The following is a 26,554-nucleotide window of genomic DNA, read 5'->3' on the forward strand; positions in this document are numbered from 1 at the left end:
TGTGATATTCTATAGTCTTTGCCCTCGTGTATGCGAAAAAAGTGAAGTATACTCTGGGCTTTAGACAGATGCCAGTCAGAAGGATTGTACAGAAAAAAAATAAAGATCACAAAGAGGAAAGTTTTTGTCAAGTTCTTTATTAGTAGTATTTGTTGTTTTGGCAATGTTTCCATGGGAACATGAGATGGCTGTAAAAGGGCTCGGGGTTTAGAAGATGAGTTCAAAAACCTGATGGTGCAGATCAATGATGGTATAGAAAAACACCCTCTCTCTGCTCTCATTTCAGTGGCATTTGCCAAAATTAGAGCTCCCTTTACTGCAATAGCCCCATTCTATTAATAATATTATCACAAGTGCCTTAATTATGCTGTCCCACACAGATGACAATGACATTTTAATTTTCAGAAGCTGAGATTTTCATAGAAACATTCATTTTAAGTAATCAGAAGCTTATTATAATGTCAAACATAGATGGCCGAGCATATAAAAGACTGCCTTATTAATAATCCGCTAGCGTGAGATCAGTTTCATTGTTGGTCTCAGTTGAGAATTCTTTACCAAACCAAAAGGTTTGTGCAATGTTTCCCCTTTGCATAGTAAGTAAATGTTAACTGTTTTTCCTTTGACATGCAGATACCTTGAAAAGCGCAGCAGGCTGTGTGGGCTCTGCCCCCAGTGCAATTACATCATGCAGCTCTCTGATTGGCCAGTGATGGCATTCAGGTCAGGGCAGACCTACAGGGCCCAGCCAGTTTAAAAAAATGTTTTTAAGGGGAACAGTAATTGTTGTCATTAGGCATATATAACAGTGGTGATTTCATCATGCAGCTGTATTCGCTGCCAACCAAATGGATTGAATTTTTACTTTTTCATTTGGGTTTCATTAATACTACAGAAAGTGCCTGCCATATAACATGCGGAAATAACAAAAAGAAAAACTTTAAAGTTATGCCTTGAAAAATGTTTGTCCGAAGAAGATATGGGCCCCTCGAAGCACACATGGATGTGTTACCCACCTACTGGAACTTCAAATCATTCTTCTTTTTTTAATTAACAAATATCGGTGTCCCTCCTCTGCCATGCGAGGTCCACAGCTGAAGCTGGTCATGCCTGGGTCGGAACCGGAGATCGGGGCGTGTAAATCGGAAGTCGTGCCCCAATGAGTGGTACCATCCACTACCAGTTATCAGGGTTGCTAAAAGGCTCGAGACCAGAGGGCAAAGGAACGGGGGCAGCGCTAGAGAAGCAGTTCTACGTGACTTTGGATGAAAAATGTTTGATCATTGAGTCTCTTTCTTCTCTCGCTTTCTGTCCTTTTTTATTCAAGTAACGCCAACGCTGTCGGCAGCAGCAGGAGAGGGTAGAGTCCAGCGGGTTCTGACAGAACCCAGGGGCACACTAGGCAAGGATGCAGTTCTCTTAGCCTTTAGATGGCACTGGCGTTAGGGTCATATCGTCTTTTCTTGACATTTCTTGGTGATGAGGACAAACAGGACAAAACAAACGAGAGGGGGGTTAGTGCAGGCAATGCCAGAGACATCAACATACAATCTGCTGCCCATCTGACCGCCTTAACCCGCAGCAACCACGTGGTTGTCGTCTCATCAGCTTCTTAATCAACTGAAATCATTTATCAAAAGCTACCCGTAACGTTTTTGCTTGACCCCTAATGCCGTTGGGTTGCGGCGGGTAAAAGCGGCTGTCCTTCGCAGCGTCAAGGAGAGACACAGAGTGTCCCTCCGCTGACTGCGGGTGAGTATGTGTTAGAAAGACAACAAAGGATGTGGAAAAAGAACATTACCTCCTGGGAGAAAACACGGACATAGACATAGAGAACAGCAAGAAAGAGTGTACAACATCGAGGGTCAGAAAAGGACGTCACACCCACAACATGAACGACGACGATACCACCAGGAACAACAAGAAAGGCAACAAGAACTGCAACAACACTAACAACAACAGGGGTTTGACACAACCTCCCCGTAGCGTGGCTTGATGTGGGGCATCCCAGCAGTTTAACATGCACCTGTCCATAGAGAGGTTAGGTGGGAGACGCCACTATCGCTGTGTGGGGGGGTGACTGGGGTAGCATGCAGGTGCAGTGCAGCGCGTGTGTCTGTACCAGGTCTCTGTGAAGCAGGCAGTAAAGGCAGCGGTGCCGGGCGAGTCCGGGTGGGGGGTGAGGGCTCTTGCTCTGTTCTAGGTTTTCAGGGGGCCCAGGGCCTTCCGGGAGATAAGAGGGCGTGGCAGCCAGCCATGGCACAAAGGCTGCCTACGACACAACCTCCACCCCTCTCCGCTCAAACTCTCACCCTTTCAGACAACGGAGGGGGGATTGAGAGAGAGATCACGGCGAGGAGAGCGGGTCAGAAAGTCGTCATCCCTGCCCACCCCGTCCCACCCCAACAACCCACCCCGCTTCTCCAAGCAAGGAAAACAACAAACACCCCTCCCCTCCCTTCACTTGAGGTGAGCCCAGCCTTTGTGCGATGCTCTGATAGCACTCCGCTTTAGCTCTGGCTTGGAGCCAGTCCGCATGCAAACTTTAAATGGGCTCAGTCAAGATGCTATGTGCAAACGAGCATGCTGAGGTGGGCTAAGTCCTCTTGGATAATCTCCAGATCTCAAAGCTAGTTTTAAAAAACTTCCTCCTAATTGGGTCTACGCTGGCCATTGGAAAGGTTTTATAAACAGTTGCTAATCTACATTTTTTCAACCAAATCACCCGTAAAGTTACGCTAACAACATGTTTGATGTTACACACATTTACTGGAATCTTTAAAGCTACACTATGTAACTTTTAAAACATTACTTGCAGAGGAACATTGTTTTGGTAATTACGAAAGTTGTCCTTCGGCTACGCCAGGGGTGTCCAAACTCGGTCCTGGATGGCCACTGTCCTGCAGAGTTTAGCTCCAACCCCAATAAACACTCCTGAACCAGCTAATCAAGGTCTAATTAGGCATACTAGAAACTTTCAGGCAGGTGTGTTGAGGCAAGATGGAGCTAAACTCTGCAGGACAGTGGCCCTCGAGGACCGAGTTTGGACACCCCTGGGCTACGCTATTTTGCACGGTTGAATCTGATGGCTGGGGGGCCAATAAATAAACCAATATAAAGACACATATCCAAAAAATGTCTTTTGAGCAGCTTATAAGTAGCTTAAATGCAAACAGTTATGTAAAAATACAAAAATTTGGCTATGCTGACATAACGAATGCTATTCATATCAGAAAAGGTAAAATGGTAGAAACTATAGTTTCTTTCTGCATATAGATATTGAGTAGGCTATATGCAGGCAAAAGTTATATTTGGTTCAGAAATTGGCACTTTTACCAAGATAAACATTGTTAAAGGGTTAGTTCACCCAGTTCTTGAAATGAGCCAGTACCGCCAGTTTTCCTTGTGTACCGGCACTTCCGACACTGAACTGAGCATTGGGAGTACCGGCACTTTTATTTTTCCACTTTAAGCACTGAGTTCACCCAAAAATGAAAATTCTGTCATTTATTACTCACCCTCATGTCGTTCCACACCCGTAAGACCTTCGTTCATCTTCAGAACACAAATTTAGATTAAATCCGAGAACTGTCTGACTCTGTCTGATAGTCCACGTGACTGCAGTGGTTCAACCTTTATTTTATGAAGCGACGAGAATACTTTTTGTGTGCAAAAACAAAACACAGCGCTTTCGTGTTCTAGTGTTCATATTGGCCGGTTCTTGCGTCAGCATCAAACGCATGTGTCGTGCTGCTCACGTGAACAGCGTTGGCCAATACTGAGTCTGTGTTCTGACGTAAACACGGAAGCACTGGACGTAAACAGCGTAGGAGAATGACACAGAAGAGAAGATATTGTTGAATAAAGTTATTTTTGTTTTGTTTTTGTGCACAAAAAGTATTCTCGTCGCTTCATAACATTAAGATTGAACCACTGCAGTCACGTTGGCTATTTTAACTATGTCTTTTCTGGACCCTGAATGTGGTAATTTCGTTGCTTTCTATGGGAGATAAAAAAAACTCTCAGAGTTCATCAAAAATATCTTAATTTGTGCTCCGAAGATGAACAAAGGGCTTACGGGTTTGGAACAACATGAGGGTGAGTAATTAATGACAGAAATTTCATTTTTGGATGAACTAACTCTTTAAGTCAATGCACAGCAAATGTGATGAACCAAACTGGTGTTGATTTGTGTTTTAGTACGGGCGCCGTCACTTTTGTTTTCTCCTTGCAAACTCTTTTCATCTATGAGGTTTGTTTGTTGTGGCTTCAAGCAACTACAACACCTTCCACTGCATATAGTAGTAGCCTGACCTTCTATATATTTTTTATGGATATAATATAAACACACACATACGAATGTCAGAACTATGAAGTTTCCCGCAAAATTCAGCCCTTCATTTTAAAAAACAACAACAAAAAAGTTACATAGTGTAGCTTTAGGTAAGCATACAAGGTTACTTTCTCCAACAATTCCCACCTTACTACACAAATTGGTCATGGCATTACTGATATTGTACACATTTGAAATGTTAGCATGTAATTACAAAAAAGGCTACACATCATTCTTCTCTTTTATATTGTTGTTAATTCATAACTGTCATTAAACATCTTGCTCAGTATCCATTTTACCATTTTGCTCGCATGCATGTCAAGCGATGAGCCAGTTTGCACGGGGTTCTGCTACAGTCTACAGAGCGCTAAACCAATTAGGTTACATGTTTTGACGTAGACTAAAGCTGTAATTTGTTTTTTTACATATGTAGCCAGTTCATTTCAGTTTTTTTTTAATGGTTGTCAAAAGCTAAACGTCTAGCTAGCATGTGCTAATGAGGTAAAGTCGTGTGTAAAGAAGATATTAGCATACTTAAGAGATTACGTTTAAACAACTTAAAGGCTAAAATGACATATTGTTACAGGGAAAAAAAGACAAATTACACTTAGTGTCCCCCATTTACATTTTATTGTAGCATGTAACTCAGAATTTAGGACTTAAAATGATGACCTATTTTTAAAATCTGTTGTCTGTAGCAGAAGCCCAGGCCCTTGTGTGTGTGTGAATGTGAGTGTGTAGTGGTGTGAAGTGTTGTGTGCATGTATGCAAAAGTGTGTGTGTATGTGAGTGTGTGTATGTTTAAGTGTGAATGAGCCTGTTCCAGGCTGGCAGGCAATAGGAAGCATGCGGTGCAGCTCTTACTTAAATCCCCATCCCGTCCCCCCCAGCACTATGGCTGCCATCAGGATGGCCCCTGCGATGGAGCCTATGATAAGGTTGGTGGCACTAGGACCTGTAGAAGGGCATGATGGGAGAGAAACATGACGTAAGCTGCAGGGGGCACCTGCTCAGCATGCAGGGTTTACACATCAAATGCTGGACTTCACTTATATTATACACTCTTTCAGTCATGTGATTACTCAGGATGCGTGTGACATAGGAAAAGCTTGGGAATCCGTAGGGTAGATTATGCTCAACTAACTTACCATTAATAGAATAGTGTGTGTGTGGGATGTTATTGGACGTGGGTATGGAGAATTTAGGGGCTGCAGATTTTGGCACAGGGGAGCGGCACAAGTTGGTTTGTCGGGTAAGATCTTAAAGCGGGTGTTTCGAGCTACGCTACCAACGCAGGACTGACGAAAACAAATACACAGACGCACACACAAAGAAACGCTAACCTACAAACACACTCATGGTGAACTTTCACCCACTCACGCACACGTCGAACCTAGTTAAAATGGAATATTTTGCTCAGCTCAGAAAGTGGGCCAGTTCCGAGGGGATTTTGTGTCAATGTCAGTCCAAGTCATCTCATGTTTTTCCACCTTCCTCGGTTGTTCTTCGTTCTTGATCCTCGATTTGAATCTTTTGTTCTATGTAAATGCCCCACATGGACCAGAGAGGGAAGCACCGCAACACTCCATTAACACAGGGTGATAGTAAAAATATCCATGATAATAGCAGCCAGGGGAGAGGAGAAAATAAGAGATAGACCAATCAATCAGTCCAATTACACGACAAAAATTACAAGGCACCATCACATTCAACACAACGGACAAAGCCACTGGGAGAACATGTACACACAACCGCACGTACACGCGCACACACAGGGGATCACAGGATCTCCCTCTTGCTGGGGGAGTGGCATTAAAGGGTTAAGAGGTGCTTACTCTATTCCCCACCCTGTGCCTCCAAAAATCACCCCCAGGGCCAGAATGGTCCCTGCCACTGCCCCTATCAGCCTGTTTGTGGCCACGCTCACTGTGCAGAGGAAATAGGGGTGATTCAGCAGAGAAAATGTCACTCAAGGCCCCATTTTTAAAAAATTGTACACGTACTAGTGTTTGCAAAAGTCTTGTGAGTGGGAAAAGTGACACCTACAAAAAGCAGTGATCTTTGGAAATGGCTTTGCAGTGGATTTTTTTTTTTTTTTTTTTTGGAGTTAAGGTGTGTATGCAACTGAGGACTATCTGTGTATGTATATGGCAAGCTTTTTATGTTTAGAGAATTAGGAGAGGTCACGAACCCTTGGGGCCCGGGTCCTCGATGACGGGCGGCTTTTTCGGGGGGTCGTGCATGCTGCAGTCAGTCCCTGCCCAGGTAGCATCACAGGTGCAGGTTGCTTCATTATTGCACACCTGAAAGATGATACACAGTAGGAAAAATATGTCAGTATGCTGTACTGTGTGTGGTGTAAGCCTGGGGTTAATATTTATACAATAGCCAGTTTTTAATAATAGTAAATAAAAACAAATAAGCATATCATTTTGTAAAAAATGATGTTTTTCTTCTGGTTAATAATATTTAATAATGTTTTATTCACTGAATTAAAGATAATGTTTTTTTTTTTTACTTTAGTACAATAACAATATAAATGCCAATTTCAATCAGTGGATCACTTTTATTATAATTTAGTCTTGAAAGCAACATATCTGTATAATATCATGCTTATAATTAGTGTATCATATACTATATACTATAAATGGGTCTTTATAATACACACACTATAACTCATTTCGATTTTAATATGTTTTAAAGTCTAATTTATTCCTGTGAAGCTGAATTTTGAGCACCCATTACTTCAGTCTTCAGTGTCACATGATCCTTCAGAAATCATTCTAATATGCTGCTTTGCTGCTCAAGAACCATTTCTTAGTATTATCAATGTTAAATATAGTTGTCCTGCTTAATATTTTTTGTGGAAACCGTGATACTTAATTCTACATGATTAATAGAAAGTTCAAGAACATAATTTATTTAAAATATAATTTTATTTGTAGCAATGTAGAAGTCTTTACTGTCACTTTGATCAGTGCATCCTTGCTGAATAAAAGTATTAACAACTTCTCTTTTTTTTTTGTCTTACTGACCCAAAACTTTTGAACGGCAGGCTGCCGTTATATTTTTGGAAGGAGGTCACTTGCAAGTGGATTGCCATATTTGACAGGACTTGGCATTGAAAGGTTTAAAAACCCCATGCTTAAGTGATTTCAGCAGTTTCCTCTCTCCAAAATTCAACAAATCCCAAAGCACTACAGGCAAAGAATGTGTCTGATTGGCTATTTTACTGACAATGAGAGGCAACCCCCCAAAAAAGCTAAGCACTTTTAAGCATAACTGAAATCAAAATCCATCCCCTTCTTATAGATGTTAGATACCCATGACAATGTGTTATTTTAAGGTGTCTTGAATAGATTATCAATCCTCTGGATATAAACTAAATGCATGGGATGAATTCAATCCCTGTTGTTAACATTCTGGATTAAATTTGGATTTGAGTGAATTTCTGGCTTTGGAGAGTGGGAATTCAAACAGGATTATTTTCAAGGGTGACTGTTAGGGTTGTCACGACACCAAAATGTCAGTAGTCGGTACCAATTTCGGTACTTTTAAAAAGCTTGTCCCATTTTGTCTCATCCGTTGGTTATCACTGTCAGTCATTCCAGTTTCTGTTTCAATCACACATTTCAATAAACTTTGCAGTGTATTTAGCAGCAGGGCTTGACATTAAGCCTTGTCATGTGCTTTGTCAAGCCTTGTCAAGTAAAAAAGCTGCTTGTCCGGAAAAAAATAGGATTTATTCTGTTTTGGCATATTTGAATCTGCAATTTTTTACCTTTATAAAGGGTGTTTTTTTAAAATCTTATTAAATGTATGATTTATCTTTAATATTTTAATTCAATTAGAACAAGACCAAATTAAATCTTTTACACTGAAAAAAATTAATTAACTACATTAATTAATATTATGAGACTGTTTTAAATATTTTTTTGAAAAATACAAATAAGAAATGTTGGGGGGGGAAATGATACTTTTAAACATGAAACTAAACCGCCAGTAGGTGGCGGCACGTGACCGTCTTAATAATGAGTCATTGAGTCATTGATTCAAACGATTCGTTCAAACGGCTGATTCATTCAAGAATGAGGCAGTTGTTTATGAATGGTTCACTGAATCTTTCACTCAACCGATTTGTTTGAAACACTGAATTACATTATATTACATTATATATTACAGTACATTATAGGCTACATTATTATCCACTATCGATCACCACTTACACTAAACGTAATAAAATAAGTCTCATTCTTGCGTTTTGCTTATTCCATAGTTATTTTTTTGTTACTGACGTTTTAATCAGGCTACTTGTCTGGTTGGCAAGTAAAATTTGCTTTCATCTGCCCCTTCAAAAAATCCACTTGATGTGTGTGGCTCACATTAATCAAAACAAAACCTTGTGGGTTTTAGCAGTGTTTAGCAGATTCTGACTGACTAGCACCTCTGATAGATTATTGCGTTCACATGCTCAACGGATAAGATTGTGATACAACGCCAAAGAATGTACACTGACAAGAAGTGAAACTCAATAGAACGTTCCATTGCAACACCGGCGCCCAGTATAAGCCCTACGCTTCCGCCATTTCGAGGTGAAAGCGACTCGGCAGTCCACTAGTTTCTATGGCAATATCAGCTGCTTTGTTAAAAAAAAAAAAAGTACATTAAAGCTGAAATTAGCTGAAAACCTGAATGATGACAACACAGAATAACGTACAAACACTAGACTAGTGATCATCAAATCCTTTTAACGGTTTATTATACAGACTTTGTGTTTAAGTCTTCCACTTTTTTTTTCTCCACAAAACCTTTGCTCTCTAGAAACCATGTCAGTTTGGGTTGAAATTATTTGAAGTTCAAGTATTAGCATTATAAACACTGAATTAATACCAACATATGAAATTAAATTAAATTAAGGACATGCATTAGAAAAATTGGGAATGTAGGACAATAAATATATAACAGCTTGACAGTAAACTAGCTTTTGCAGTGTTTTTATATTAATGTCCATTAAAGCCAGGCTATGTAAACAAAAAAAAACACAGCCACTGTGTCCAAAAGTAGGAATTATGGGATAACAGCAGTGTTAATTTTGACAGCAAATTTTGATTTAGTTTTAGTCATAGTCTTTTGACTAAAATGCCATTTATTTTTAGTCATATTTTAGTCATCGGAAATTGTTTTAGTTTTAGTGTAGTTTTAGTCGACTAAATATCATAAGATTTTAGTCGACTAAATCTACAGTAAATTTAATCGACTAAAATCTAATTTAGTTAAATTGTAATGCATTAAGTAGGCATTTCTCTAACAATACACAGATCCAATACACTGATACACATCTGATATTCTCCAAACTGTTTATGTTCACTTAAGACAACCAACTGTACTTTACTCACCAAAACGGATGTGTTTTGACCGTGCAAATGCAAAAAGACATGAAAGAGAGCTCAATTCAGTACTTGTCAGGGATTGACACACTTATCATTAAGGTACAATTATAGATTTTTGTAAAAAAAAAAAAGAAAAAAAAGATTAGATTTGATTTTTAGTTTTTTCTGCTTTCTTTGTAATTTTAGTTAAAAGTTTTAGTAATTTTTTGTGTTTGTGTCTTTTAGTTTTTGCTTTTAAATGTCATTATAGTTTTTTATTTTTTATTTCAGTTAACGTTAATTTCAAGTAATGAAGATTTCTTTGGTTTTAGGTTTAGTTAACTATAATAACCCTTATACTTGTAAAATATATTGAATAATGTGTCAAATAATGTTCTTAGTCTTTCCTTCCTGTGACAGAAGATACGGTAGTTTACTATGAATTAAATAGAAATTAAATTAAGTTAAATACTGTTTGTTGTGCAAACAAAATAACAATAATGACCATGAAAAAATACTAATTATAAACCATCCCGAAATACACCGTGACTCTTATTCTGAAATGTCTGCAGTCTGTACTGTAGCAGGCTGCTTATTTAAGTTCAGATGAGGGAGATAAAATATGCATTCTTACAACCGTCTAAAACATATTACCATATAAACATCGTGTAGTAAACACTGTCATAATTCATCAACATTAACTTGGCATAAATGTGCGCTATTCATTAATTGCGAAGCAGTCTGAAGTGCTGCTGCTCGAGCCCGTAGAGAGCGCAACAGCGGCGCGTTTCCCGCGGTTAGATCAGCACGTTACACTTCAAATGTGCGCATCTTCCACACTGGACAGCAGTCCTGACTGGATATCTTCCCAAATCGTCCCTCTCTATCATTTTCGTCTAGTTTTTATTCATTGACAAAAATAAGAGTGGATTTTAGTCATAGTTTTAGTCATTCAAAACGCATTTTTTTTTTTAGTCATCGTCTCGTTTTCACCTGTGAAAAAATGTCGTTGACGAAAATTACGACAAAAATTATTCGTCAACTAAATTAACACTGGATAACAGACACAGCAATGCATCATGTTCTATAAGATCATGTTTGTAGCGTGATCCAGGGGATTAAAATGTATATATTTCAGACCTAGTGGAGTAATTTACTCCACTTTAATCCCCTGGATCACGCTACAAACATGATGATCTTAACTTTATTAATTATTAATTTACTATTAATAGTAAATATGTAAAGTTGCATAAAATGGAAATACTCAATAAATAGGCTAACTACGTTACCTCAGATGTGTAATGGTTGGATTCCACAACTGATAATATAAAACATATATAGGCTAAGACAATACAACATTTACTGTAGGTGTCATAAAATTGACTGAATTTGAGAAATTTTCTCAGAAAGTTTCTGATTTATCTGTGAGATTCGCCGATTTTGGGTGCGTAAGATGTGATGGATTCTATTGTCCAGCTGGCATTTTCACCCCAAAATGGCTGCCGCGCTACCGAAGCAACACCTAGTGGCTGTTACCCAAAAAGCCTCCTGGGTTCTATACTCTTTGACAACGCTCAACGTTGTCAAACAGATATGACTGACAGCGTTTGAAAGCAGCGTCTATCAGTGGGTACTAAATATACCTGGTATGCTTATTTTTTTTTATACTGACTGGTACATTACATTTGACAACCCTAGTGACTGTGGTATGAGACAAGTCCAAGTAGCAGTGAGTGTCAGATGGTGATCACTCACGCCGTGAGAAGAGCAGACTCGGCCGCCAGGGCCAGACGGACAGGCTGTGAGGTTCAGGGAGGAGATGGGTAGACATTTCCGCTCAAGGCACATCATAGAGGGGCCGCATGGCGTACCGTCTTCCACATATCCAAGATCTGTGTCATCATCCAACAGCACATGTCCCCCGCTACAGAAGAAGGAAAAACAGAAAATGTCAAAAATCGTATTTCAGGAGATTCGTCCTGAAGATTTAGAGGGAAAAGATTTGCAGAGATCCAGGAACAGACCTACAGTCCACCAGTCGCCCCTGATGGTTAAAGGTGGTGGGAGTGACGTCACCCTTCAGTGTTCCGATCCTTGGGATTCTCCCAATATTACTGCACAGCAGGTACCCGCAGAACACATCGCTGTAAATCCACAGGATTTGGAAAGTATTAGAGATGGTTATGTGATCGTGTCTAGACGGTAACCCATGTTCTGCAAATTTCACGTGGGATTCACATACAGATTTTTCCAGTATTTATTGGCAAACATTTGCTGCTTGTTCTAATTTCTTTACACCCACGTAGATCAAGATGTTGCTGATATTATCAGTAACATACAATATAAGTACATCTTGCCAATAAAACAAGACTCTCAACACAAATATGCCAATCTGGGTTTTATAAAGGGGAGTTCTGGCGTATGCATGATTTTAAAAATCTCAAAACTTTTGTGCGTACGCAAAATTTGGCTTTTATGCGCACTCACACTTTTAGGATGAAATGTACGGAACGTTTTATACATTAGGCCCCTGGTTTACATGCATAAAACTTAAAGGATTAGTTCACTTTCAAATAAAATTTTCCTGATAATTTACTCACCCCCATGTCATCCAAGATGTCCATGTCCTTCTTTCTTCAGTCGAAAAGAAATTAAGGTTTTTGATGAAAACATTCCAGGATTATTCTCCTTATAGTGGACTTCAATGGACTCCACTGTTAAAGGTCAAAATTACAGGGCTTTAAATGATCCCAGATGAGGAATGAGGGTCTTATCTAGCGAAACGAATGGTCATTCGGAAAAAAATGTAAATGTATATGCTTTATATAAACAAATGATCGCCTTCCAAGTGGTTCCGCCAAAACCGCACTTTCATATTCTTCAAAAAGCTTACGGTGTATGTCCTACGCCATCCCTATTCTACTTACGGAAAAAATGGAACTAGCGCCGCGTTCGTTCCGTAAGTTGAATAGGGAAGGCGTAGGACATACAGCGTAAGCTTTTTGAAGAATACGGAAAGCGGAAGCACTTCCAAGGCGATCATTCGTGTCTATAAAGCATATACAGTTGTATTTTTTTCCGAAAATGACCGATCGTTTCCCTAGATAAGACTCTTATTCCTCATCTGGTATCGTTTAAAGCCCTTTGAAGCTGCACTGAAACTGTAATTTTGACCTTTAACCATTTGGAGGCCATTGAAGTCCACTATATGGAGAATAATCCTGGAATGTTTTCATCAAAAACCTTAATTTCTTTTCGACTGAAGAAAGAAGGACATGGACATCTTGTATGATATGGAAGTGAGTAAATTATCAGCAAAATTTTATTTAAAAGTGGACTAATCCTTTAAGGAGACAAAGTTTTCAATGCTTTCCATCATTTTCAGCAGGTTTAAAGAGAGTGAAAAAGCATTAACAGCAAAGCACATGCCTGAAAACTTTGCAGAACAAAAGTTTCCATCTAGACTTGACCTGCTTTTGTACCATATTAAAGTTTCATGGTGCCGCATATTCCTGCTCTCTAAATAATTTGGGAAACGGACTCACTGTTTGCTGCAGGGCACCCATTTGTCTCCATCTCTCCCACAATTGCCTTTTTCTGTCCCCTCTGTATTTAACTTCTCATAGCAGTGCTTCTCTGACCCTCCAGCCTCTGAGAGAAGAGAAACAGACAGAAAGAGCAGCAGGAGGAAAGAATGGAGTTAGGAAAAAGAGGAACCGCAAGCAAGTGTGTTTGCAGTTATTTTAGTGTTTTCTTTGGCAAGAAGAGTTGAGTACTCTGAAAGCATCAGTGTCACTCACTTGGACCCCAGATGTATTTGCATTGACTGTCCCGAGTCTTACATTCACCACTGTAACAGCGGCCCTGGAATAGTAGCAAATAAAGTGTGGAGGGTTTGATCAAAAATAGCCTAAATATTGTTCTGCCATGTATCTAAAATTGCTTTATATAGATATTATCTGACCTGATTGAGCTGACAGGAGTAGCCATCTTGCTTATGAAGATTAGGGGGGCACTGTAAGAATAACAAAGATCTTTAAAACATATTTAAAAAAAGATATTATTGAAGCATTTTTGCAAAAAGAATAATAAAAAGATACCCAGAAATTTTACCATTTATTTCAGCATTATTTAAGTTTTAGTATTTTCAGATGATACTAAATGTGATTTGCTTTAGTTACTGGACACATAAACTATATTTTCTTGGAGGGAAGATTGTGAAACAGGTTATTTAATGGTACTTGGCAAAATGAGAGACAACTGACAACTGCACTATCAAAGTTAATCTTTCAGCCCTGCATATTATTTAGAAGTGTTAAAACTGCAGGCGAGCTGTCATTTACTGAATAACATGCCTTCTGTTATGGCAGTTATGGCGAATATTGAAGCTTTGGGGAGGCGGGGTATGACACATCATCATCACCAGCTATGTTTCCATCCAAAGTTGCAAATTTAAAGGGGTGGTTGATTATGATTTCACTTTTTTAACTTTAGTTAGTGCGTAATGTTGCTGTTTGAGCATAAACAACATCTGCAAAGTTACGACACTCAAAGTTCAATGCAAAGGGAGATATTTTCTTTTAAAGAATTCTCTGTTTAAAGACTACAACAAACGGCTGGTAGGGACTACAACGAGCTTCTTCCTAGGTTGGTGACATCAATAACCCTAAAATTTACATAAACCCCGCCCCCGAGAACACGCAACAAAGGGGGTGAGGCCATGTTGGGCTGCTTTAGAGAAGAGGAAGAGTTGTTGTAGTAGAGTGTTGTTGTCATGCCGTCATTTTACGCCGGACTGCTTCACAAACGAGGGTCAATTCAACACTGGATTTGCACAAAAGATTAACATGACGGCACATGCTATGAGTTGAATCAGTGGATGAGTTGAATCAACTCCACAGCAACTACATACATTTATCCACTAACCATTCAGAAACGTCCAGTTTCATTCTAAAAGTTGTAACTTCTTCCTGAGTCTCTCCATCAGTGTCGACTCCGGTTTGAACAATGTAAGGCTGAACACCGTTACTGACAATCCTCATTTTGGCTGCGTGAGATTCTCCAGCTTTGTTGTTGTTGAGCAACCGAAGCGCGAGCTGTTAAAGCTCCACCCTCTTCTGGAAAGGGGGCCGGGAGCAGCAGCTCATTTGCATTTAAGGGACACACACAAAATCGATGCTTTTGCTCACACCCAAATAGGGGCAAATTTGACGAGCTATAATAAATGATCTGTGGGGTATTTTGAGCTGAAACTTCACAGACACATTCTGGGGACACCAGAGACTTATAGTACATCTTATATTAAAAGAAGGCATAATAGGTCCCCTTTAACTTATGTGCAAAATTGGAATATCGCATTAAAAGATTTGCGAATAAAGCACTGTTTTCATCCCATTTGCTTCTGGGAGGGAATTAAACCAAATCCTTTCGATGACAGACTTTGGTTCTTTATTTCAGAATGATCAAACCAACATTTGAAATGCTGTGCGATGCAATTGGTCCGCTGGTTAGTCCAGTTATTCAATCACATCCACTGTTGAAGCAAAGTCAAGTGATTTTTTTGTTGTGCATCAAGGGATTTATTCAGTAAACCTGTTTCCATCGTAGTTTATTCGCATGTCTTCTTATCTGATAAAAAATTGATCCGCCTCAATTGAGCGCATAAGTTTTTTATGCACATTTTTGGTATTAATGTGCATTTTTTTAAGCAATATCTTAAAATGTGCATAAAAATAGGTGAATGGAAACATAGCTATTGTGTTTGACATGTAGATAATGTTGCATCATCTGAATAAATTGATTAGTGGCTCATTGTCAGGAAACTGTACCAGTTATGTCCTATTGTGTAACCATGACTTACTATAACTATTATTTACAGGAAAAATCAGATATGGGATAGAAATAACTCTCAATTTAATGTATTTATTTGTATAATGCAAATATTTAAATAAAAAAAGAACATTAATTTTATTTTTAAATGTTTGTTTCATGGGAATATCAGCAAATTTGAATATTCATCACATTACATTTTAACGGGCTGTACAGAAATTAAAAAAAGAAATGAAATACTACCCCAATTTAGCTTTAACTGAAATTAAACTATGCTTTTACTATGTAGTAAAAATATTTATGCACTTGTCCCTCTCTTTCTGTTTGACATTTCCCCTTTAAAAATGTTTTAATATATCAGAACTCATATTTAAATAATTGACATCATTTAAAGAAAATAAAAAATGATTTAGAACAAAGAAGAGCAAAACCTGTCCCGAGTCTCCTGAACAAGTCTCTGATATGTCACAATCATTTACAGCATATCGACAGCCGTATCCTCGTGGGTAGAACTGAAAAAATGATTGAGAGAAACAACTGATCAGGGTTACTGTAAGACACTCGGTAGTTGAGGTTGGTGGAAGTCATGATGAAGTGTCTTACCAGGCATGTGCTATTGCAGCAGGGGCCGTCACTGCAGTGCGCTCCATTAGACAAAGAACATTTTTTACAGCAGCCTTCATGGCACTCCTGCACAACCAGAGAAAAATAAAAATGGTTAGCAAACGTGAAATTATGTTTTGATATTGTCTGTAAGAAAGCATGTTCTATGTAAAAAAAAAAAAAAAAGTGCTAACCATTCGGGCTCCACAGTCGCACTCCTCTCCCACTTCCACGTAACCATTCCCACATTCTGTAGCCTCAAAGAGCTGCCGACACAAAGCACAAGTTTTATCCAGCATCATGTCCACTGATTTTGCTTGAACTTGATTTTTGCTTTAAGTTTGCTGTCAATGACAATCAGTCACAATACATGTGGGAACTGATGACATTTGGTGTCACTGCTATAAAACCTGCTTCAACGTTTCAACTTCAGCTTTCGGTTGAAAACCTATTTTTTGTGGGTTGCGGGTACATGAACAGAACAAACAGAGAAAGGCAAGTAGATCCAAAAATAGATTAGTAGGAGGGTAGGATCCAAAAATAGTGCAAAACTTTAACATACATTATTAAAAAGAAGTGCACGCCAAGACAGCTGGATTTTAAAAGAGGGTAACGTTTAGAGCAGAGGTATGGAAGCTTGTTTCTGCCGTATCCTCCTGAGAACCAGGAAAAAAATGTATATATTTAGTATTTTTTCATGTCATTACATTGTTTAGAGCATGAGAAAAAAAAAGGGAAAAATAACATTTTAAAAAAAATGATATTTTATTCATATGTTATGATATGTCCTCTGTAGAGGACAGGACACCAGGACTCATTTTTTAAAAAAAATAAAAAGACATGAATAGGCAAAAACAAAAAGACATGAATAGGCAAAAAAATAAAAAATAAAAAAGACATGAATAGGCAAAACCAATGGGATTTATTTTTAAATCACCAATCAATTTTTAGGTTTAAGGATTTTTTATACCAAACTTTGTATAAAGATGATTCTCAACTATGTTATGAAAGATATAACAGAATTATTTGATATAAAATGTTGTTTTATGCAATATGTGTGTAAAACAGCCATAAGTGGGTTTTCCCATTCTATACATTATATCTAATTTGCATATTAATGTGTTCTTGGGGCAAAATGTAATAAAAGATGAAGTGTAATAACGGGAGTAATAATCTGCCAGATTTTCATAATAATATCTAATATTTTATAGGAATACTGATACGTAATTTCTTTCCCTTTTCACTTGTAGTGTCTCCCAAAATGCGTAATAAACATGCTTTAAAGGTGCAGTGTGTAAATTTTAGCGTCTAGCGGTGAGGTTGCGAATTGCAATATAGAGAAGCTACGGTGGCCAACACAGGACAAATATGTCGTCGTCTGAGACAGCAGAGAGTAGCTAGTCAATGAAACGCGCTCTGTAGAGCAGTTTGTCCGTTTAGGGCTACTGTAGAAACATGCCGGCGCAAAATGGCGACTTAACATGTAAGGGGACCCGCGGTGTATGTAGATAGAAATGGCTCATTCTAAGATAATAAAAACATAACGGTTCATTATGTAAGGTCTTTATACATCTCTGAAAACATAGTTATGTACGTTATATTGCATTTCTGTCAATAGATTCTCCTAAAATGTACATACTGCACCTTTAAGTCCTGGTGTCCTCTACAGTGGACATGTATGAAAGTTTCATATGTCCTGTTTTGTAACAGAAAGTCATATTTTGATTTGAAACCCCATAACATTTTCCTGGGATGTTGATTTATGACAAACAATTTGAAAATTAGTCAGATTTAAATGATAATTACAAAATATTGTCACATTTTTATCGTCATTTTTAAAGACCAAGAAGAGGCAGTTGTCATTGTGAAACTTCCAAACATTTGGTATCTCTGAAAAATATCTCTTAAAACTGTGACATGTGCGTTGTCAGAGAAATTCACTAAAATATAATGTCCACTACAGAGGACAAAAGTTAATTTCCTGGTCCCAGGAGGATCTAAACTCACAATTGCAAGAAAAAAAAAGTCAGAATTGTGAGCTATAAACTCGGAATTGCAAGAAATTAAGTCACAACTGCGAGCAGAATTGCGAGATAAAATTGACCTTTTTTTAATTCCATGGTGGAAACAAGTTTCTATACAGAAGTGACGCCCCCTTTTGTGTCTATGTTATGTTTGTTCATTCATTAGCTGAAAAAATAGATGCCTGTTTTACTGAAAAAGTGCTGTGAAAAATGTGAAGCTCTTTTAGCTTATTTTTTTCCTGACATATAACAGGGAAAATAAGTTTAATGAAAAAAAAAACAAACAAAAAAAAAACTATGAAAACTGGTGATTGTAGTGTCAAGCTATTTTTTGTGGAAAAACAGGCCGTTGATATTCACTCAAAGTCTTGTGCAGTTCTTTTTATTTATTCACTTTGCAGGCATGTGTATGCAGGTGAAGTGTTGTGTTTTTTACATGTTTTTGTATGTTGTCCAAACTATTCTTCAAGCCTACCTTGCTGGGTTTGTTAAACAGACATGAAGCACCGCCTCTTAGAAGGAAGTTCCTGTAGTCGCTGATGCTGCATTTGGAAAACCTGCGTGGATGTTGCACCCTATGGAGGAGAACGGGGAAAAATGAACACAAATCAAGAAATATGACAGGAAACTAGAAGCTAAAATGCCCGGAAGGTAGTCAGGGAGATGCTATAGAATAATGTGTGTATTTAACGATACCCAGTGTCTTCCATTATACATCCCACCCATGAATCCATGCAGCCGCACTCCTCTGAGAGAACACAAGAGTGAGTGAGAAAGTCTGTGAGTTCACTTCTGATCAATCCTAAACTCTTACAGTGAACAAATGCAGTAGTTTGACACCAGACTTACTCCTCCTGATCACAGGATCCCATTGGATACCAAGATTCTGTGCTAAGCTCTGAGAGAGAGAGGCAGCCATTGTCCATGTGCTGCCAAACTGAAAGAGAAAAACAGATACAACAGTGCATGACTCACTTCATTTGTCATTTAAAACTGCTGTAAGGTAAGGTTTTACTGTAAATTGCCCAGTCTGTCTACCCAGAGTGCTGTGTGTGTCCAACCTCACCTCGTTAACACCGATTCCTCTTGATTTGGAACACACACCGCTAATATATGCAACACTGCTCCGGCCATAATGAAACGTCACATTCCTGCAAGCAGAAAGAGATTTTTATTGATCTTTATGTCCCCTGTTCCCTTTTTCTGTAACTGCATTACCAAACAATGGTATTCAGCCTCATTCTTAGGAAGCTGTGCCATTTGTGCAAGAAATGCTCAGAAATTCTAGAATTTATTACTAACTCTAATCCTAACACTAATGTGCTATATTATTTTTAACCCTGTGATAGTAAGTTTGGAATTTATGTATTCTGAGATTGAACAGAAAAAATCACAGATCGTAATTAAAAAAATATATATAAAGCTTTGTTTCAACTGGGTTCAAAATATTTTGGGGTTAAATGTTATCAGACATGAATCAGGATTTTGTTACCTAATATCATTGCACTTTTGCTTTAATGTAAAAACTGATCACTATGATATTTTTTACAAAACAGATGCATTGATTTGATAAGCCCGATAACAGTAAGCGTTAAAAAAAAAAACATACACAGCAATAATGTTGAAAAGAAAGAGCTGGGACAAATTATTCATTTTGATATTGTATATATTACATATACAGAGAAATTAAAATATTTTATTTTTCATGAAAGTAAAATTTAGTTTTTTTTTTTTTAATTCAATATAGCTTATTAAAGGTACAATAAGCGATTTCTGAGAAATGCTTTTGATACTTGAAATCACCAAAACAAACACGCCCCAACCCAAAAGGATCACACCCCTATCTTGATAGCTCCGCCCCCAAATTCACAAACACACTATGGCTGCATCCCATTTCAGTGGCTGCATTCTTCGAAGGCTGATTGCGTCACCGCGGTGCAACGAAGGCTGTCCCAATTTGAAGGCTCCTCCAAATGCGTCCTTTGTTTCCCATAAAATGAAGGATACAACAGATGGATCCTTCGCGGCCTTGCCTACCCCAGAATTCATTGTGCACTGGTGACGACAACATTTTTTTTTTGAGAGAAATTGCTGAATTACACTTTTAAACGCTAGTACTGGGTTTCAACTTACTCAAATATCTAATGATACAAATGTAAAAATAAAAAAAACTCTAAATTGGTTAAAATGTTGACATATCTTACTAAGATGCGATTATATATAGTTTATACTTCTTATTATGTGCAGAAATGGACCATGGTGAATATATTTAGACAGGTTTTGAACCCTGTTTTGTTTTTAGACAGTTTAATATAACGTCAACTAAAAAAAAAAAGTCCAGTACAAACGTTACTGCCACTCATCAACGGCAGCTGTCACAACACTCGTTCCAACCTTTGTGGCCTTTGAAGTTCGCGTCTTTCGAAGGATGCAACCTCTGAATTGGGACGCAGCTTATGCAACATAAGCACCTCCCCCCTAATGAATGTATACGCCCCTTACTGCTGATTGGCTACAAGTGTGTTTGTCAGAAATTGCTTACTGCACCTTTAAAATGTAATGATGATGTGCAAATTGGCTGATATTCAGATGAAAAACAAATATTTAAGAATTTTTTTATTTTAAAAGATATTTTGCATTATACACTTATCATAGTTAAATAAAATATCTCGACAAAGTTCTGTTTACACACATAAATGGCACACTTTCCTGAAAATGACCCACACATATTTAGTATTCTACAAAATCACAGAGCATGAAAACAGAATCAACATCAAACAATGAAAAAATCACAATCTTTATCTTGCCCTGAAACTCCAACAACTGAACCGCATCCTGTCTGTTACTGGCAAACCAAGCGACTCACGTGAAGAGGTGCACGGCATCAGCGTTAATGTTGATGTTCTGTTGTCGGTACTTTGAAAAATCTTTTAACATTTCCAACGGTTTCACGCTCAGAGGAATCCGGTCCCTGTCAGTCCAAATTTCCACAGCAACCAATACCACACGCGTATTCAGCTGCTCCTTAAAAATCTAAAGGAAATATTATTTGCATTTTAGATTAAGATGAACACAAGATGAGTAAATATTAGGGTAACATTTTGCAGCGATAAATATGCAAACATACAGCATCTACGAGGTTGACCACAGATTTGGCAAAGTTCCGCGTATGCTTTTTACTCTTATGCCTTTTAAACTGCAAAAACAAGAGATTAAGATAGAAAATCAGTTTCAAGGTTCTGCAGTACATGAAAGATTTGGAAACATTTGTTATTTAGTGCCCTCTAGTGGATAATTTATACAGAAATAAGCAGGGGTGCCCTATTTGTACTTGCAACAATTTCAGAGCTTTGATTCAGAAATGCATAAAAAAATGATTTAAAGAAATTTTCAGACTAAGCTAATTCGTATGGTTAGTCTGGATGAACTCACCGTGTTGTGGTCAGCGACAATCATTATTTCCAGATACTTCATCTCCTCAAAAATGTTACGTGGCATCTAAGAAAATTATAGCAAAATCAAAATTATAAACCATAATGTTGAAGTACGAGCACTGAGGAACAGTGGAGCGCATGGAAAAGGTTGAGAGTCATTTTCTTACAGCTCTTTTCCTCCTCCTCTTTAGCCAAGGCATGCTAGCGAAAATATGTTTTTCTTCTTCTTTTTCTTCAACTGGGTCATCAGCAGCTGAGGGAAACAGACATGAAGGTAACCATGGAGATGAGAGCAGTGATATAATATCTTGCCACATATCTTTAGGACCTTGGCACACTTACCCCAGTCACCTGGGGCAGAGGTCACATGAAGCGATGATGTTCGTCGCAAAGTGTGGGGTCGTGCCCCTGTTTCCTAAATGGTACAAACATGGTGACATTTGTAGACAAGGTGTGTGAATCAAGGCCGTAACCATGTCGTGAACATTGGGGGGACTGAATTTATTTAGTCTTTTTATGTAAAGAAATTAAATAATTAAAGGATTAAAAGGGATTTAAGTGAATAAAGAAAAAGAAGGTGGTTGTGAAGTGATCAATTTAAATTATTTGCAAATGATATTTTATTTTAAAGATGCACACATTTAATTGTATGTCTAATGGGGTGTGCATGTAACGGTACATGTATTCATCCTGAACCATCACGGTTCGGTGCATGCAGTCAGACGACGAATACAGTCAAGTGACAGGCGATCCACACTCCAATCCAGAAGGGGGCGCGCAAGGTAATGAATCAGTTAGTATAGTTTACTGCAGAACAACTCATTATGTCGGTGTGAAACAAATAGTTATGGAAATGTAGAAATTAAAGTTAAAGCTCCAATCTCCTCCCGAAAATCCAGAAAAAAGTCTGTTGGTGCCTCAGTAACTACTTTGCTCAGAGAAGCTGTCAATCATGACGTCACACCCCCGTTTTTATAGCATCAAATAACGAACTAAACTCAAACTTATTTAAGAAAACGAACAGTTGAACTTACATCAGCGTGATAAAAACTACATAAAATGACAGAAACCTTCTTTGAAAAAAATTAATTAAAGTGTAATTTAATTGTTTAGTTTGTCTCACGTCCCATTAAATTACATGGAGAGGGCGGGGTTTATGGCCTATACTGGGACCAACCACCTGGGGCGATCGAAATGCTTTGGCTTCACTTTTCAGGACTTGTGCGGCACGCTTGGTTTACATGTAATCTCTCAACTAATGTTTCATCTGCAGAAAGATATCAATAAGCATGTTGGTTCACTAGAGATATTAACTCTAGAGAGGAGCATTTTGTATATGCACTATATTAGCTTATTCATTATATTTACATTATATTTAAATTTTAAGTTATGACAGCCACTGTGCAAATGATTATATTTCAAAAATGAATGAATTAACTTAATAATTAGATTTAGAAGTTAATGTAAAACCTACCTTATGTGCAATTTACATTATTTAAGTGTTGATTATTATATCTAAAAATAAATAGCAACTGAATATAATAATTTGGACTCTGTTGTCCTTTAATATTATAGTAATGTGTAAGTAAGGGCTCCCTATATAGTTTACAGCATTAGCTTAGATGGATTTTTCATCCTTAAGAACATTTTAATTATAATTGAATTTATTTAAACACAGAGACATTTTTGTTAAAAAAAAGGAAAAATAAAAAGGCAATTTTATGTTTAGTTTTCTCCCCCTGCTGTACCGAACCGTGGCTTCAATACCGAGTTATGTACCGAACCGTCATGTTTGTGTACCGTACCGTTACAGCTCTAATGTAAAATATGCCAAACGCAAAACATTACTAGTCTTGTGACATTCAGTTATTAACTATAAGAATGATAGCATATTTTCAATTCAAAACGGTGAAATTTGATTTAAAAAGCTGAGTAGTTTGCATCACTGGATATTACTGTCGGTAGTTTAACATTTCTATTGTAAAACAGTTGTCAGATATTAAATATTTAGCTACTTACATCTCACCACACACTCTTTCACTGTTAAAACTAAAGTGTTGTGTTGGAATTCACACTCGTATTCTATGAACAGTAAGCCCCGCCTTCTTTAATTTGATTGGCCAGCTCACTTATTTTGACATTGACGAGCGCTGTTACACCAATGAGGCAGACCAGCCTTAAAATGTAACATTCAGTCATCCTAAGAACAAACAGAGCAGTGCGTAATGGAGTGCAGCAGAGCAGCATGAAGAATATCAAATATTGTGGGGACAATCTGGTCATTTCTAATAACTGAGGAGGAACTTGTCCCCATCAATGTCTGTGGTGGTTACAACCCTGGTGTGAATAATGAATCCCAAAAGACGATAAGCTGTAATGATGTGATCTTACCACGGTGTGAGTCTGTTTCAGAGGCTCGATGAGATAGACAAAATTACCATCATCAAACATCCCACTAGAAGAGTAAATGACAAGAAAGAGTCAGGGATGTCAATTGGAAAACAGATACAGGAACAAGGACAGATAAAACCTCAATGAGTCAAGAAAACCAAGAAGAAAACCACAATCGTGGTTTTAGAACCGAACAAACGCTTCTCACTTTCCCTCGACTGCTCTCTGTGACACTCAGCCACACACTAACATGGTGACATTCAAATCTTTTCATGTGTACCGACTGCCATCTGGCCTCACAGTGGGTCTCCAGGTCAGACTTTCTCTCTTTATCTCACACACACACACACACACATACAAATAAAACAAGGTTTCTTACTGAAGCCCGTCGCAGGTAGATAAAGCTACACGGGAGTCTTCTTTTCCTCTCACATGGCCGTGGTAGTAGCAGTGTTCCCCACCCTAAACAGACGCATATTCATCACTGCTATGTAGTAGTTATTTTCAGGGTTCTGTTTGACATAGATGTGTGCTTTTTGTGTCTTACCCTGGAGAGAACGGGCTTGTCTTTCTCATAGTGGATCTCCATATAATCTGAAGAGAGCAGATCACTAAAATAGAAGTGAGAGAGAGAATTCAATCTCACATTAATTATCCAACAACAAAATAATAAACCCAGCAAACAGGGAACGTTCTCAGAACTTTCGCTAATGTTCTGGCAAGGTTCTCTCAAAGTTATGAGCAAACATTTTCCAGTGATGATTAATAGAACGTTCGTTCAGAGTTATCTGGTCTTTAATAATGTTCTCAAAATGTTACCTCAAAAACAGTATTTATACATCATTTATGGAACATGTTTTTTCTTCCTGAAGCATTTTAGTTTTTTTAAATGTTACTGAACGTTCAAAGAACATTTAAGAGTAATGTCCAAATTATGTTTGCAAAATGATAACGGAAATTTTAAATGTTTTGATCATTCAGAAATAATGTTTCATAACTTAATTGGAACATTAGCAAAATGTCCTAAAATGTTCGCAAAATGATAAAAGCAAATTTTCCCTTAACGTTCCTATAACTGAAACAGATAAAAAACTGGACAATTTGAAATTTGGGAGGAGCATGTTCAGATAATTAACTAATTAAAGGGGTCATGAATTGAGAAATCAACTTTTTCTTGAGGTTTTGATATATAAGAGGTCATCGTACTATAAGAATATCCTGTAAGTTTCAGAACTGAAAACTTCCTTGTTAGTCCAATAAAAGCTTTAATTGACACCAGGCCCAGCGAATGATCTTGGAATGTGCCTCTGTAGGTGAAACTCCGCCTCCACAGAAGAAATCAACGCCTACTTCATCATTGCAACGTTAGCCCCACCCACTGGTGTGTTAGTGAGACGACGAGGAGAGAAGAGCGATACAAGGATGAAAAATAACATTACCTTTCAAAGAATCCTAATGCTCGAAATACGGTTATTTATTTTCAACAATGTTAATGTCTTATTTATTTATATTCAGTACATTTCACTGTGGATTCTTTGGTAAATCAATCACATTTTGGTACAGGCTTTGCAAACAGATTTTTTACGATACGGACTCGACAGTAATGCAACAACATGTAAGTAACTGAGTTAATTCTAATGCCTGATCTGATATTAATGATTCATGTACAGTCAGATGTTCTTTGTCTGTCAGTAAATCAAACCAGTGACTAAACGGTCCACTTCACGTTATTTCTCTCAGTAGGATGAAAATAATCTGTTATTTAAATGGTGATTAAATTATATACAGAAAGCGATCAAAGAACGCTCCCTTTACAATCACTGGATCTGTCAATCAAACAGCGCAAGTTTATAAGTGACTGAGTTCTGGACTCACGCCAAAAATCCCGTTTTATTCAACGAATCTCTTAGTTACATCACGTTTGCACTGTTAGTTATGATGAAAGCATTCGTTAGTGTGCAGAAATTGAGCTGCAATGATGAGATCACTGCTTTCATGCGCTCAACAACATGTCTGTGATCGGCTACAATGTTCATCACTGCAACCTTTCATGCCACAATTTAAATATAATGACATAGATTTAAATGTAATGTTATAATCAACACTTTTCACAGTTAGTTAACCTTGAAAACTGTAATAGTAAAAACGTGCTAAAGGTTTTCGACAGAGTAATACTTAGCTACTTCATATTGCAAAGATGTCAGCCAATCACAGCAGTGGGCGTTTACACTGAAGTCTCACAGCAGACACGCCCCTTAAAACAGAGCGTTCAAATCAGAGGGCTAAAATCAGGGTAGGAAAAATGCCTTTTATTTCTAAATTATGACAATTTTTGATGTAAAAATCATACAAACACTTTAAGTGCACCCCAGGAAACATTATGCAGTTCATGACCCCTTTAACACGTTGAGGAGCACATTCGGTTAATCAACTCAATTAACGAGATAGGGGGTATATATACAGCAGACTTGCGTCTGTTCCATGACAGTTTTCCAGCATGCCTCCAGCACCCCATCTCTTCACTTCAAACTATTCCTATCCCAACCTGAGATTGGGGGAGTGTTCTGGGTT

At 37.9% G+C, this 26,554-nt stretch overlaps 1 protein-coding gene across 5 annotated transcripts in view; it reads right to left on the reverse strand.

Moving 5' to 3' along the window:
- Nucleotides 1–117: 117 nt before the first annotated feature.
- adam23a (ADAM metallopeptidase domain 23a) overlaps nt 118–26,554 on the reverse strand; it is a 31,679-nt gene continuing 5,242 nt past the window's right edge. The window contains exons 4-27 of one of the 5 annotated variants that reach the window (XR_007930677.1): nt 24,531–24,594; nt 24,363–24,445; nt 23,984–24,047; nt 21,935–22,007; nt 21,760–21,845; nt 21,591–21,656; nt 21,286–21,354; nt 21,025–21,191; nt 19,225–19,309; nt 19,008–19,095; nt 18,855–18,906; nt 18,634–18,733; nt 16,329–16,400; nt 16,135–16,221; nt 15,963–16,043; nt 13,667–13,717; nt 13,503–13,566; nt 13,248–13,353; nt 11,727–11,846; nt 11,458–11,626; nt 6,525–6,636; nt 5,198–5,288; nt 2,123–2,313; nt 118–1,472 (exon numbers count right to left, since the gene is read on the reverse strand). Coding sequence is in view for 4 of the 5 variants with exons in the window: in XM_051897622.1 (XP_051753582.1) it covers nt 1,427–1,472; nt 5,198–5,288; nt 6,525–6,636; nt 11,458–11,626; nt 11,727–11,846; nt 13,248–13,353; nt 13,503–13,566; nt 13,667–13,717; nt 15,963–16,043; nt 16,135–16,221; nt 16,329–16,400; nt 18,634–18,733; nt 18,855–18,906; nt 19,008–19,095; nt 19,225–19,309; nt 21,025–21,191; nt 21,286–21,354; nt 21,591–21,656; nt 21,760–21,845; nt 21,935–22,007; nt 23,984–24,047; nt 24,363–24,445; nt 24,531–24,594 (1,996 nt within the window). In the remaining variant the exon portion in view is untranslated. Of the gene's footprint in view, nt 5,289–6,168; nt 6,260–6,524; nt 6,637–11,457; nt 11,627–11,726; nt 11,847–13,247; nt 13,354–13,502; nt 13,567–13,666; nt 13,718–15,962; nt 16,044–16,134; nt 16,222–16,328; nt 16,401–18,633; nt 18,734–18,854; nt 18,907–19,007; nt 19,096–19,224; nt 19,310–21,024; nt 21,192–21,285; nt 21,355–21,590; nt 21,657–21,759; nt 21,846–21,934; nt 22,008–23,983; nt 24,048–24,362; nt 24,446–24,530; nt 24,595–26,554 lie in introns of all 5 variants that reach the window. The other 4 variants (XM_051897622.1, XM_051897624.1, XM_051897623.1 and 1 more) reach the window with 4 other exon arrangements.

This window comes from Ctenopharyngodon idella, chromosome 6 (assembly GCF_019924925.1).
Source record: "Ctenopharyngodon idella isolate HZGC_01 chromosome 6, HZGC01, whole genome shotgun sequence".
Classification (NCBI taxonomy): Eukaryota; Metazoa; Chordata; class Actinopteri; order Cypriniformes; family Xenocyprididae; genus Ctenopharyngodon; species Ctenopharyngodon idella.